This window comes from Lasioglossum baleicum, unplaced genomic scaffold (assembly GCF_051020765.1).
Source record: "Lasioglossum baleicum unplaced genomic scaffold, iyLasBale1 scaffold0059, whole genome shotgun sequence".
In the NCBI taxonomy this organism is placed as follows: Eukaryota; Metazoa; Arthropoda; class Insecta; order Hymenoptera; family Halictidae; genus Lasioglossum; species Lasioglossum baleicum.
In genome coordinates, this window is record NW_027469119.1 from 591,148 (window position 1) to 606,047 (window position 14,900).

At 48.1% G+C, this 14,900-nt stretch overlaps 1 protein-coding gene across 1 annotated transcript; it reads right to left on the reverse strand.

Annotated features, from left to right (window-relative positions):
* Positions 1–9,453: 9,453 nt before the first annotated feature.
* LOC143219706 (uncharacterized) lies at positions 9,454–13,896 on the reverse strand. Its single transcript, XM_076445578.1, has 5 exons — positions 10,692–13,896; positions 10,485–10,583; positions 10,292–10,370; positions 9,602–9,811; positions 9,454–9,544 (listed from the first exon to the last, which is right to left on the reverse strand). The coding sequence occupies exons 1-5, from the start codon at positions 13,894–13,896 to the stop codon at positions 9,454–9,456; spliced, it is 3,684 nt and encodes a 1,227-aa protein (XP_076301693.1).
* Positions 13,897–14,900: the final 1,004 nt, after the last annotated feature.

Below are 14,900 nucleotides of genomic sequence, written 5' to 3' on the forward strand. Positions count from 1 at the left end.
TTGTATTTCGGACCCCCTCTTCCTGGGAAATAGTCCGTCTAGAACTTTCCTCGCGAATTCAGGAGACAGGCTTGCCGGAGGTGAGGCCTTGTTCACCGTCTTCATAACGCACTTATAGGGTTTCCCCCATACGTCTGCATTTACATCTTCGCAAAGCTTGCTCCATTATTCGCTCTTGGACTCAATGATCTTTTTTCTTAACATATTCGATGCTTCTTCAAGGAGCCTCTTCATAAATTCTATTTCTGCCTTATCGTCCTCGTCTATACCTCTTCCCTCTCTTCTGGCTCTTTTCTTGATTCTCCTCTTGGTTCTTTGTAAGTTCCTTTTCAGTTTTCTTACTTTGCATCTCATGGGAGTCAGTTCCGGTTTCCACCAAACACAGTTTACCTGACCCTTACTGCTCGTTTTTGTTACCTCCAGGTGTTTTTCTAAAACATAATTCAATATGAGTAAAAACTCGTTTGCTTCCGCGGCATTAAAATAATTCATGAAGCCTAAATTATGGTTGCCAAGGGCAATCTCAAACCCTTCCTTAGCTTTCTCTAAGGTTTTCTCCGTTGGTTTCCATCTTGGTAGGAAAGATCTCTTTTCTGCCAGGCCCTCGACAGTTCCGAGGTTTGTTTCCACATAAAGATGGTCCGACGCTGTTTCAATATTCAAAACCTTAGAAAAGAAGGTGGTCCTGGAGAATTCGGAGACTGCTAGGAAATCAATAGATGAGCTGCCAGCGTCCCTCCTAAACGTCGGGCCCCCCTCCGGCTTAATAGGGTGGATTCCTGCCTTCATTAGTTCCTCAAGGAGGATCTCTCCTCTAGCATTGAGATTCCTAGAGCCCCACACGGGTGCGTGGGCGTTAAAGTCACCTCCTACTATTATTTTTTTCCCGCTACTTTCTGGTCACGCACATAATTCATTATAGTCTCTACTTTGCTACTGAAAACATCTAGGGAGGTACTAGGAGATAGGTAGACACTTATTATTGCATAGTCACCCATTCGTACCGCAGTAAAGTCGTCGTCCATTTTGTCTCCATCCTCGTACCTCCCTAGTCCGTTCAAACCAGTGACCCATACAGCCGTAGATTTTCTGCTCCCCATCACCCAAGGGCCTGGGTTAGAGAGTGGGTCCGAGATCAGGACCACATCAACACCTCTGTCCATTGCAGTGCGTTCCAATAAATATTGCGCCATCCTGCAATGATTAAGATTAATTTGTAAAATCCTTAGGTTGAAGACGATTGTTTCCTCTTATTCATCTCAAGGATGAATGCCTTATACTGGGGGCAGTTGGCTGCTCCGGCTATATGCATAGCTTTCTCTGCAGGTACGTCTCTCCTCGTGCACAATACACATTTCTTATCGGCCGTGCAGTTGTTTATTTGGTGTCCCTCGTTGCCGCATCTCCTGCATAGTTCCTGCGAGCTGATCTTAAGCGAACAGGTGTAAGACATATGACCAAACTCGTGACATTTGTAGCACCTGATCAAATTTGCGGTTCTGTTGATTCAACAATATGTGAAACCCACCTTAATTTTATTTTCGTCACCTATTTTACTAGCAGTCTCCGACGGAAGGACCACAATCGCCGTTTTGGTTCCAGAATACCCAAAACGGATCGTCTTCACCTCGATCTCAGATTCGGCCAATTGTCCGAGGTCCAGTTTGACGGCCAGGGCTCTCCTGACATCCTCCTTCTCCATGGTGGGATCAAGATCCTTGATCTCAAATACCATTTTGGGCGTGAGTTTCCTCACCGCTCCTACCTCCCCTAAGGTGCTCCTGACTAGTTGCTCCATGGCTTCGGAGCTCTTGTCCCTCTCCATTTCTATAATGAGGTCCCCTTTCCTAGATTTCCTTACTATCTGGATGCCTTCCATCTTGTCTGCAGCCTCGTTCTTCAGTTTCTTAAAGAGGTCCGCATAGGAACATTTCTCGGTTGCCTTTACTATGATGGCCTCCGATTTCGGTGGTGGAGGGGTACGCTTCGTCACCCTCTTGTTTTTGCTTTCATCTTCCTTCACCCCTCCTATTGTATCCTCCTGAATCTTTTTCCTCTTGAGTCTTCTCCTATTCTCGACCCTTCTAAATTCCTCTTCTGTCCCTTCATTCTGGTCGCCTATCCCTTCCTCATTTCCGCTAGTCCGCCCCTCGGGCTCAGCATCACCGCTAGACCAACCCGTGCCACCTAACCTATTCTCCTTCTCTTTCCCTACGAAACCTACATTTCTCTTTTCTTTTTCTCCTGGTTTTCCTACTACTACCTGCGCTTCCTGTACCGCTTGACCCCACGCTTTGTTATACCAGGTCTTAGTAACCTTTTTTTTTTCTTTTTTATCGTGTGGAAATGCGTTACGCATACCCCGACCCCCCTGGGGGGGAGCCGGGGTTATGTGGGGCTCCCTCGAGGAGGGGGTCGCCGAGCCAACAAGGCTCGCCGATCCCCTCCCCCAGAGTACCCACTAAAACCACACGCCCGCCCTAAGCTACATGAGAAGTGCCTGGATCACGCGAGTATTCAACAGGACACTTCCCAGCTCACATGCATCCCGAGGGGAGGGGTTAGCTCCCCCCATGCCTGCTCTAACCGGACCCCGGGCGGAGGGACCCGCCCGGTGTCCCCATCCCTGGAGCCTTCGGATTGGGCTTCCCGAGCCCCAGCTCGGTCCACCCACAGCTCCCGGAGCCTTTCTGCCCTGCTCGAGCCGTGGACCCGAGGGTCCTCGCCCGGCCAAGGCAGGAAGGCGCCGACACCGGTAAGAAAGGGTCGTCGGAGGCGCATCCGGACGCCCCGACCCTCCCCACCCCCCACGCGCCATCCCCCGGAACTAGCGTCCGGGGGGTGGCCGGCACCCCTCCACTATCGTCTCGGGGAGCCGGGCCAACTCGGGGGGAGATTTACTCCCCCCCGGGGACCGGGGTCAGCTCACGCCCCCGGCTGTACTCCCTGTACAGCCCGTCCACCGTCGACTCCGAGTCGCCGCCGAGGAAATGGCGGCGCCGAGCACGGACGTACCGGCGGCGGGCTTGACCGGCTAAGCTGCGAAGCTCGGCCAACTCGCCCGACCACCAGTACACGGACTTTCGCGGGGGACAGGCTCTAACCCGGGGCATCGCTGCGTCGCAGATCATCTGCAACGCGCCCCGGAATCATGCCGCCCCCTCTTCTGGTCCGCGCTCCCTGGCCGGACCCGCCAATTTGACACTCGGCGCGAGGCGGAAGCGGTCGCGAGTGAAACGTCCACTACCGACCAACCATTCCACCTCACGCACGTCGGCACGGAGCCCCGGTTTAGCAGCCGGAGCTCCAGCCCCTCCATCCAGTCCTCTAGGATTCCGCCTCGAGGCTCCGTCCTGGGGTTGCCCCAATTGGTAGAACGCGCGTTGAGGTCCCCCAGGACCAACACCGGACCGGTTAAATGAGGGGTCACCATGTCCCTCAACCGGTCCAAATACGCCTCGAATTCGGCGGAGCCACAATTCGGCGCACAGTAGCACCCGGCAACTAGCAGTCTTCCCCACTTAACCAACACCGCCCCCCGACTCCGTTCGACCCCGGAGAAAGGGGGCAACCTCGCCGACTGGCGAACCCAAATCGCCACGGAAGCCTCCAGATCCCCGAACCATTGTGGATGGTCGGGGACTTCGTAGGGCTCCGCGGCAACTGCCAGGCCAACCTCGAGCTCCGCCAGGCGTTGGACCATCAGGTCCTGTGCCCGGCGGCAATTATTGAGGTTGGCCTGGAGAACCACCTGGGAACATCCGCGAGCCGTAGTAGCCATTATGTTGAGCACGCGGATACTCCCGTCACACCTGACTCATTGACGGCAGGGGAAGCAGAGTTCCCCCCTACGCCCTGAGTCGGCTCCACCTCCATGTCCTTGTCCTTGGAGGACGGCGCCACACAGCCGCCCCCCTTGGACCCCTTCTTTTTCGATGGCGGGGAGCACGCTTTGCTCCCCGCTTTATGATTCGCGGGCCTGCCCGCCCCCGCGCACACTACGCAGCGGGGGGCGGACTGGCAAGCGGCTGCACGGTGGGACGGATCGCCGCACCGGTAGCAGTGGCCGCTCCGGTCTACTTCCGCGGTACACCGCTGCCTCACATGCCCGAGGGCGAGACAGCGGAAACACTGCAACGGGCGGGCGTCCATCCCACCCTTACGGTTTTGGCCTTTTCAATGGCCAAGGCCGCCACTGCCGGGCACTGCACCCAAATGGTGCCGAGTCCTCCGGTCGGGATCTTGATGGTCCCGACCTTCACGGACTCGGGGGTGCAGCCCCCGGCTCTCGCCACCGCCCCGACTACCTCCTGAGGAGTTACCGAGAGGTCCAGGCCGGTCAGACGGAACTCCGCCTTTTTGACGGGCCTGGCGACCCTCACCTCCATACCCCTCAGAGCCGAAGTCATCCCGGCGGCGAGGGCATCCGCCTTCGCGCCCCCATCGGCACCGGATACCTGAATGATCAGGCCCCCGGTGACTGCCCGCTTCCACTGCAGGGTCTCGATACCCAGGGCGCCGAGATCGACGCCCTGACGAGCCCTGCGTATGGCCTCCTCATAGGTGGCCTTACTCCCCTCCGGGACGGTGATCGTCACTGCTGCGGAACGGGGCGGGGCCGCTACTCGAGGAGGCGCCTTCGTCGCATGCCCAGTCCCGCCCTTAGGGGCGGAAGCCGCGGATTGGGCGGATGTGGCCTTGGCCTTCCGCCTCTCCTTTCTCCCCACCACCTCTGACCAAGTTCCCTCTGTAACAGACCTGTACGGTGCAGGCCTGTTACTATTAGACACGCGCCGAACACAACCGATCGACGCCGAGGATTACCGAACGCGTCGTCCGCGTACGACGCGTCACGATGCACGATCCCCGCGCTCCAGGCCATATTCGGCGGGAAACGGACGTCGAGGTTACGCCATCTTAACGGATACGGAAACTCGACGTCACACATCCGTTCTCCCCGCACCATTCCGCTCACCACCAACCCCCGCCTATAAAAGGCGATGCAAACGAGGCACGGGTCTCTTTTCCAGCCTGGGCAGCATCCCAGGAACACCTTCCTACCTAACCTAGTTCCCACCGGCGTGACAGCATACACGCTAAACAGAGAGTGCAGCATCCCTCTCTGCCGCTCAGGCAGCATCCTGAGCAAACCTCTCGGGCAGCATCCCGAGAACTCCGACAGCTACCGGAGACGATTAAATGTAGGGGCAGCATCCTCTACATTTGCCGTAGAAACGCCACGAGGATTTTCCCGACTCGTGGCAGGGTTTCCCGACCACTCCTGTCTGAACCCAGTCGCCGGCACAAGCACCAGGTCCACGAATACGCGTCGCGTCGCGATGACCGATCACGCAAGGATCGCCCCTAGAATCACGGGTCCGTAAGACCGTCCATGAGACACAAGGTTACGCGAATGTACGAGCAGTGAGGCCCGTAAAATACATATACACGTTGTCGTTATTTCACGTCCCGCGCGCCTCGTCCATTTTCAGCTTCAGTCGATTCTCTCGCCGATTCACGACCCTGGCGCGACGAGCCATTTCAGCACGAGAGGGTACGACGCCGCGACGGCATCTCCGCCGGAAGCAGAACCGTTACATTTTCAAAAAGCACAAATTTTGAAATCGAACTTTTCAATTTATTCCCTGTCCTTGACTAATCTTCCTCACTCGAGGTTACTCCTTAATTCTTTAAACTACACGAGTTCCGAAAACTAATGGCCCGAGATTTTGCCGTCGGATGCCGAGTCCGAGAATTAACGGCCCGAGATTTTGCCGTCGGATGCCGAGTCCGAGAATTAACGGCCCGAACCTGGTTTTTCCCGTCGGATTGTAAGTCCGTGACTTTTCTGCCAGAATCTAATCCCTATCACCTCTTACACGTCCACTATTGGCACTTTCACGAAACTTTGTAGCTCGCGGGCTTGCCGGTGGAACCCTATTTGCTCGCACCTGATCTTCACTGCACCGCTCTAACCTCGCTCCTACCACCTGTTGAGCGGCCGGACCCCCGCGTACCGCCAAGGAACGGAGAAGGTTCCTTGTCGATACGTAGACGTCCTTGCCTGGTAAGCCAGCTTCCCTCCTACGGATCCCTACAATAGCACCGCACTGCTGCACTATTTAGACACCAAGAGAGGAGGAGAAACACTGCCCGAGTTCTACTTGACTTTTGATTCTATAATTAATAATATCTGTAGAAAAGTACGAAAAAGAAGAAAGAAAAAACCCCTGAAGATTTTTCCCTATGCTATGCTATCTCTACTCCTAAACCGTTGAGACCGCACTGGGGGTCGCGGGGTTGCTCGTGAGTATCGAGGCCTTTTCAATCCCCTCCCCAACCTATTTTCAAACTTTAGTCTTTACCGTTATTTGTCGCGACCTTACTCGCACTCCTCTACCCGGTCTGCCGCTTGTTTCGTGTTTTTCTCCGCTTCTCTTAGTTCACTCGCACTTGACCGCGGGGTTCTCCCCTTCGTGTATACATACACGGGGTTCCAAGGAGATAATTCTTTTCTGATTTTTAAAATAATCTTACAGGTGACGATCTCACTTTCAGCAGGTGTACTGCCCCCCTGCAGTCATGAGATCCTCCCCGTTCACATCTTAGATTATTCGGTTCGCTACATTGGTCTTCCGCTTCCCTAATTCCCGGAGGGGAATTTCTGTTCTTTATCAATAGCTGAATAATCTTACGGGTAAAGATCTCACGTGACGCGGGGTATCTTCTCTCGCCTCCCGCGTCCATGGGATCCTCCCCGTTTACAGCTTAGGTTATTCGTCAACGTTCCTAACGTACCCTACAATCACTGTCCCTTGTCCGAGTCCTTAGGGGTATGTGCATTCGAGTCCTCATAACAATTAAACAAACTCTAGTCAAAACTATTAATCTAGGCCTCTCTGTTCCGCCGTGCAGGATTTTACTCTTGCCTGGCTTGCCTCGACTGAGAGACGCATCGCTGGCTTGTGTATGTCTTTCCTTATCTCGGTCGGCAGTTCTCATACTTCTTTCTCTCTCTACAAATTTCCCTAAATCGCTGATAATTCCTAAATCATTAGAAATACGTGAAATTATCATAGGACCGAATCTTGTTTATTTTCCATTCTTGATTTTTCGTACGTGTTAAACATTTTCGAAAATACTCTGATTTCAAAAAGCGTCTATACGCACGTATTAGGTCGCAAAATACGCAAATTTCCTCGTCGGTTCATGAGGTTCCTCAATAAACTAGGCTAGCCGGGTTGGCAGAGGTTATCCCTATTTGCTTTTCTTAATATTTGCGGATTTAACAATTCTGTTAGTACTTGCTCTACATATCCGCCATCTTATGCCTAGCTAGCGCCTCGTGTTTGCGCCTGTTCGTTGCAACCGTTTACTCTCGGTACTTTGGCCGTGTGCTCTATTTTACCGATTTACAGTCGGTAACTGCGCGCTCACTGGTCTTGTGTGTACACTTTTATTAATTTCTACCCGTAAAACTAGCTAGACAATTCTCTTTTTCTGTTTCAGGTTTATGTCCTCTATTGTATAACAATTTTATATTACCCTAGCCGACCCTGGACTGCCGTACGTATATTTCTTTTATCTTTTATATCCTAGATAGTATTGTTATTTTTCTTTCTTTCTTTTACAAGTTTATTTCCATAAAGCTGCATATCTTGACCCGATTGTTTTACAGTGAGGGGGTTGCGTCCACACTATAATCTACATTACCTATTAAATACAATACAGTATTTCCTATATTTGATTTTTGAATTCATTGTCACATTCACTGTTCAATGTATACTAGGTTGAAATAAATTATTTTTGAGCCGCCGTTGTCTATTCATTAGCCTAACCCAAAACTATTCCTATTTCCCCTCTTTACTAACTTCTAATCCTACCGACTTTGTAAAGAGATGGGTATCCCATATACACTCAGGAAGGTAACCAACCCTTCCTACCTTACTATTTTAATTATAATACTGGAACTACTCCGCCTTAATTACTATAATCGTATAAATATACCGATTTCCTAGACGCTCGAGAGAGAGGATAACTTACAAACTAATTAACAAGAAAATACATACTATAGACGCAAAATTTTAATCCGACCGTGAAGTGGTCATTTCGGATTCCTCTTCCTGGATCCTGTCCTTCATCAGCCTATCTTAGATTCCGGTGACAGCAAGGGGGGGAGCTCCTCTTTTGTTCTTCCGCACATTGGAGGGACAGCGTTCCGCACCAGTCATCCTGGACCCGCAACTGAAGCTTACACACAGGCAGACACACTGCCCACGCTCTTCCCTCCGTACAGTTGATTTCGATGTTACTCCTCGACCCCTAGGCTCTCTCCTTCATCTCCGATGGCTGTAAGTGAAGGACAGGTGATTATCTACTCTTATGATTATTCCATTATAACGGCTTAATTACTTAACTTAGATTTGTGACACATCATTACGGTCTGTTCGCTTTTCTTTACTTCTTTCTTCCTCTTCTTTTTTTTGAAGAACCTCCTTGAAAAAGTATTTAGCTGCTCTCCAGTGGGACTTAGAATTCAGCATTTTCGTTATTATCAGTTTCATGGATAGGTCTTCCGGTTGTACATCCAGCTTCACTGCCAGCTTCGCTCTCTCTTCCTCCCAATGATTACACTGGATGAAAGTATGATCCGGGTCATCTTCTACTCCCTGATGATACCAGCACTCGGGTGAGGCAGCTTTCCCAATTCTATGCCTGAAAACATTAAACACACCGTGCCCGGTTAGGGCTTGCGTTAAATAGAAATCCAGCTGGCCGTGTTTCCTTGAGTTCCATTCTTCTATATTAGGTATCAGTTGATGTGTTCTCCTGCCCACTGTCGAAACAACCCATTTAGCTTGCCATTTGTCATGGGTTCTCTCTTTTACTATTCGTCTCAGCATCTTCTTTATGGTCTTTCTTCTACCTTCCTCTCCTTGACTCGTAGCCGCTTCTTCTTCAAAATCAAAATCATAGCTTCCTAGTTCTTCACGGATTCTGTTTTCCTCCTCTTCTATAACCTCTCTTTGTCTTTCTCTGTTTGCTCTATTAGCCATACTGTTGTCAACATATCTTCCAGAACCCATCTCGTGCTGAAAGCCAAGAATTAAATTTTCCTATTTATAAGGAGGCTCGACACGGAATTCAGGCTCGATACGGAATTCATAAAGATTCGACACGACGTGTTATTTCGTTGATCGCTCGCAGGGGACTGTCTCTTTTTATTTTTAAACAAAATCACAACGTAAACATTAACAAAACATTAACGCAATCAATAAAAACATATATAACACTTGCAATCAATAAAAACATATATAACACTTGCAATCAATAAAAACATATATAACATGCACACTTACATCATTCTTACAATTCGGCCGTCCTGACGACAAATCGTCCCGATTTACCGAAATATAAACAACAAATATATACCGATGACAAATATATGTCGATTCACAGCTTACAACTCTCGGCCGTCCTGACGACAAATCGTCTCGATTTACCGAAATCCTGCGTCTTGAAATCAGTGTAAAGTAGAACAAATCTAAACATGAACATAACACTCAAAACTAAAAATATAAAATTAAACACTTAAATCTACGGTGACGATCGCCACGGTCGCATGTTGGCGGCTTCCCATGTTCCACGGTAGGGTATTTGCGACAACTGGAACCCCTCTACATCTTTGATTACGTATCGATCGTTTCGCAATACACGATCGATCTCGTACGGTCCTTTAAACCGCGGAATCATTTTTGTTGACACTCCTGGGGTGCAATCGTAATTCTTGATGAACACCTTATCTCCAACCCTATATTTATTCGGAACCTTATGTCTTTTATCGAAAGTGCGTTTTTGTGACTCCTGATTCTTCCGAATCTGTTCACTAGCTTCTTTTCGGAGGCTGTTTAAATCACGGGAAACACTAATCTTTCCACTGATTTCCAACATATCACGCAACCCATCTATGACCTCACCACGCTGTTGCATCCCAAACAGTAACATACTCGGACTCTTGTTGGTAGACTTACAAAAAGTATTATTGCACGCAAATTCAACCTCTCGCAACACATTGTGCCATACCACACCACGCTCACTCATCAATTTAGCGATCATCGGCAAAATTGTGCGATTATATCTTTCTACCTGCCCGTTCACCTGAGGGGAAGCGGTCGCTATCATAACGTGTTGTATATTATACTCTTGTGTAAACTCATCAAATTCACGAGACGTAAAACAACTTCCTCGGTCCGAAACGATACGCAGTGGCCGACTATAATGCTCGAAATACGATTTTAAACACTTTATAAGATCGGCGGTGTTCGTTGTTTTAGTTGGATACATTTTAATATACTTAGTGAACGCGTCGACTACAACAAATATATAATTGTAACGCGATTTGTGCGATCTCGAAACAGGAGCCAAATGATCAATGTGTAGCGTATCAAAAGGTGCATCCCCTTTCGGTATACAGTGCAAGGTACCTTCCAACTTTCCGTAGTTTGGCGTGTACGCGATACATTTCAAACAGCCACGAATGTGTTTCTCGATCTTGGATCTCATATCCGGAAACCAATAAGTATCTGCAATGTTCCGCGCGGTTTTCTCAATTCCGACGTGTCCCATCTCATTGTGGTATTTATACATAACGCTCGATTCCAAATTGCTCGGCACGTAAAACAAAATTTTACCCTGATACTTCCGATATACTAGACCGTTCCTCATTTCGTACAATTTACTTTCCGTGGTTTCTAACTCTGTACGGATTTTCTCGATATCTTTATCATTATGTTGGCATAGCGCTAAATTTCTATCGAACGAATTGTCTTCGATCACGAGAACCTGACGACTTAACGAGTCTACGTGGAGCATACGCGAACCAGCCCTATGCTCTAGCACATAGTCGTAATTTTGCATTTCAAGTACCCAACGTGCAATTCGAGGATTGGTCTCTTTTTTATTTAGTGTCAAACTAAGAGCTTGACAATCCGTAAGTATCTTAAATTTTATTCCTAGTAAATATGTTCGGAAACGGCGGAGGGCAGAAACGATTGCTAGTGTTTCTAACTCGAAACTATGATAGCGCGATTCAATCTCGGTTGTTCGTTTAGAAAAGTAAAATACTGGATGCAGCTTCTTGTCGGCTTTCCTTTGCAACAGGATAGCACCAAACCCCGACGCGCTCGCGTCACAATGCAACTCAGTCTCGTCTCGCGGAGAATAAATACTTAATATCGGTGCGTTTAACAATCGATTCTTAAGCATCTCGAATGCTTGTTTTTCTTTTTCGCCTAACTGAAACTTCGCATCCTTTCTCGTCAAATCGTACAAAGGCTTCGCGAGGATAGAAAAACCCTCAATAAATTTCCGAAAATATGAACAGAGGCCTAAAAATCCCTGCACCTCTCGAACATTTCGCGGGAGAGGAAATTTCTTTACCGCCTCGAGTCCTTGTTCCGTCGGCCTAATTCCTTCGTTCGTTACAGTATAACCCAAATAATCGAGTTTTGTTTGGAGAAATCTGCATTTATCTAACCGTAAATTCAAAATATTCGCTGTAAGTAATTTAAATACTTTTCCGAGGACTTCCATATGATGTTCTATCGTCTCAGTCGCGATAAGAAAATCATCCAAATAAACAGATATTTCGCCCTCATTGATTAGTTCTTTAAAGATTTCCGTGACGTAGCGTTGGAATTTAAGAGGCGCACCTTTTAACCCGAATGGCATCCTCGTGTATTCGTATTGCCCGAAAGGCGTTACGAACGATGTAAATTTAACCGACGCTTCGTCCATCTTAACATGGAAAAATCCATCTTTTAAATCGAGTGTCGTGAAATATTTTTTTCCCTCCAGTAGATCTAATTGATCTTCGATCAATGGCAGAGGAAAGTTATCGCGAACCGTGATTTTATTCAATGTGCGGAAATCTACGCACATTCTAATTTCTCCGTTCTTTTTCTTCGTCAGAACGATAGGAGATGCGTACTCGGATGTGCTCTCCCTAATTATACCTCTTTCTAATAATCCGTCGAGGATACAACGTAATTTATTTTTCTCATCATACGATAATCTACGAGGTGAAAATGAAAAAGGTTTGTCGTTCCTAAGCGTTAATTTCATCGTATTTTCTACGCTTGGCTCTGCAGGTCTTTGTGCGTTAATGTACGTCTTATTAAACAACTCGCGTGCTCGTGTCTTAATCTCAGCCGAAAGGCTCTCGTCGAAATGCATGTCGTCGGCACTAATGCACGCGTTAACCTGATCTACCTCAATGTTCATAATGTCGGCTATATCGTTGCATTCTACCGTTTCTTCTCTACTCAACGATAACTTGGCAATTTTCATGAAGTCGCGTCCTAAAACTAATGGGTTTTTCATCGTTTCATCCGGTACAATTCTCAACGTAACATAATATTTTACTGCGTCATAAATAATCGTAGCTCGCATCTTTCCTAAAACGTTCAAGTCACTACCATTAATTCCATGAAACCTATCTGAATCGCGATCGGTCATAAAACACATTCTCGGAATGTAACCCTCTTTAACAAAACTAATCGGGCTCCCTGAATCAATTAGTGCGTTTACTTTTGTACTGAAACTACCGCTCTCGCTACTTATCTGTAATTCTACCGCACGCCGAAAGTCATCGTCTTCTTTCCGCCCACGGGTAATGTAGTTGACTTCGCCCCTCGTTGTCTGTGTGCTGCATTGATTTGCTCGATGACCCATCTGTCCGCACGTGAAACAGGAACCCCTTTCTCTTGCTGGCTTCGTACAATCAGCTGAGAAGTGACCCGGCTCGTTGCAATTAAAACATCTCCGCCCGGTGCTCGCTGATCCTTGTCCTTCCCTCGGCGATGGCCTTCCCGATCCTTGTCCTTCCCTCGGCGATGGCCTTCCCGATCCTTGTCCTTCCCTCGGCAATGGCCTTCCTGATCCGACAGCTGAAGGGCCTGTTGTTTGGTGGCGTATGGGTGGTCTACCGGATCCATCCAACGGTGTGACTTTACCCGACAACAAAACTCCTTCCGATAGTCGCGGTCTTCCCGCCGGCAACTTGACGTTTGTGAAAGCCGTCAGTATTTCATCCACGGACTTATAACACTGCACCTTAGCTTGTATTTGCAATTCCCTATTCGGTATACCGTCAACGACGTAGCTAAGTAATTCTGTTTCCGAAACAGGCACTCGGTTTGCAAGGATTGTCTTATCATGCACGTAATCGGCGAAAGATTCTTCCACGGCCCATTTCCTCGTTTCAAGCTCGCGTCTCAAACATAAAGGATCTAGTCGTTGCCCGTACAGCCTCTTCAACTCTTTCAAAAGCTCATCGGTGCCTAATTCCACACAGTCCATTCTAGAATGATACCACTTCAATGCGCGACCCGTCAATCTGCTACACACTACAGCTTTCGCTTGGTGGTTGTCCAACTCGTACGTCGACAGGAGTCCTCTCACCTGTTTCTCCCACCGGTCAAAGTCCTTACTATTCCCACCAAATTCACCCACTATTTCTTTCAACTCTTGCCACTTCTTCACTCTCGTCCGTCCAGATGCGCTTGCTTCTGATCTTGGCGTCTCCCGTAACAACGCCAATTCTCTTCTAAACAGTTCGTTCTCTCGTACAACAACGTCTCGTTCTCTCCTTAGAACGTCTAATTCGCGTAAAGTTATCTCGTCCACCAGCCCTCTCGTATCGGGTCGATGGCGAGTCTCGTCGCTCGTCCCCGCAACCGGTTCTTCCGTACACCCATCATCTGTCATAGCTAATTCTTCCACTGTGACACCAGCACCCAATAAACGTTTTATCAGTTCGGCCTTCGTACCAGTCGATTGCAAATTCTTGGCTTTCAGCTTCTCTTTCAGTTCCGGTACCGTAAGAGAACAACTCATTTTAAAGCGACACGGTATGAAATTTCACACAAATGTCCGTCACGTAACTTCACGTAAAACCGACTTGAAATTGAAATTGCAAAACGACTGTCTCAATCCCACTTCTGAAAATTATAAGGAGGCTCGACACGGAATTCAGGCTCGATACGGAATTCATAAAGATTCGACACGACGTGTTATTTCGTTGATCGCTCGCAGGGGACTGTCTCTTTTTATTTTTAAACAAAATCACAACGTAAACATTAACAAAACATTAACGCAATCAATAAAAACATATATAACACTTGCAATCAATAAAAACATATATAACATGCACACTTACATCATTCTTACATATTGGAAGAGGGTTTTTCTCTCCTCTGCTTTCAGATCCCATGGTGGGATACCTGTCAGGACACATAGTGTGTCAACAGGTACGGTTTTGTAGGCCGAGGCCACCCTTGCAAGTCCTAACCTTTGCGTTCTCCTCAGAGCATTAGTGGAGAATACTTTACCTGCACTGTCGCTCCAAATTGGTGCTCCATATAGTACTATGGATTCTGTAGTGAGGTAGAATAGTTTCCTAGCTTTCTGAGAAGTCTTCATGTTGTTCCTCATCAAATTGCTCAGAGCTGTCATTGCTTTGATGGCTTTATTGGTAGCACATTCTATATGTTTGATAAAGATTTTTTGATTGTCGAATGTTATCCCCAGGTACTTTAGAGTTTTTGCTGGTGCTATTTCCGCAGTGCCGACCCTTATGCAGAACCCCTCGGGTAGCCTCTTCCTATTTGCCATCATTAATTCCGTTTTTTGTTCTGCAAGCTCCAAACCTGCTCCTTCCATCCATATCCTCGTCTCCTCGATGATTCTCTCCAGATTCGTTTTCATTTTATTTAGGTTGAAGGCCTGCACCAAAATGACAATATCATCCGCAAAGGCTCTTATTGTACACAGCGGAGGCAGTTTCTTTTTAAGAAGACCATCGTAGACCAGGTTCCATAGGAGCGGACCTAAAACAGAAC

What these genes read in the sequence shown, in the direction of transcription:
- LOC143219706 (XM_076445578.1), bottom strand. Translation starts at nt 13,896, where the DNA reads ATGAGTTGTTCTCTTACGGTACCGGAACTGAAAGAGAAGCTGAAAGCC. An exon ending in AAACTACGGAAAGTTGGAAG is followed by an intron (nt 10,371 to 10,484) that starts GTACCTTGCACT and finishes TATTTGTTGTAG; the next exon opens with TCGACGCGTTCACTAAGTAT. An exon ending in CGACCGTGGCGATCGTCACC is followed by an intron (nt 9,545 to 9,601) that starts GTAGATTTAAGT and finishes GTTCATGTTTAG; the next exon opens with ATTTGTTCTACTTTACACTG.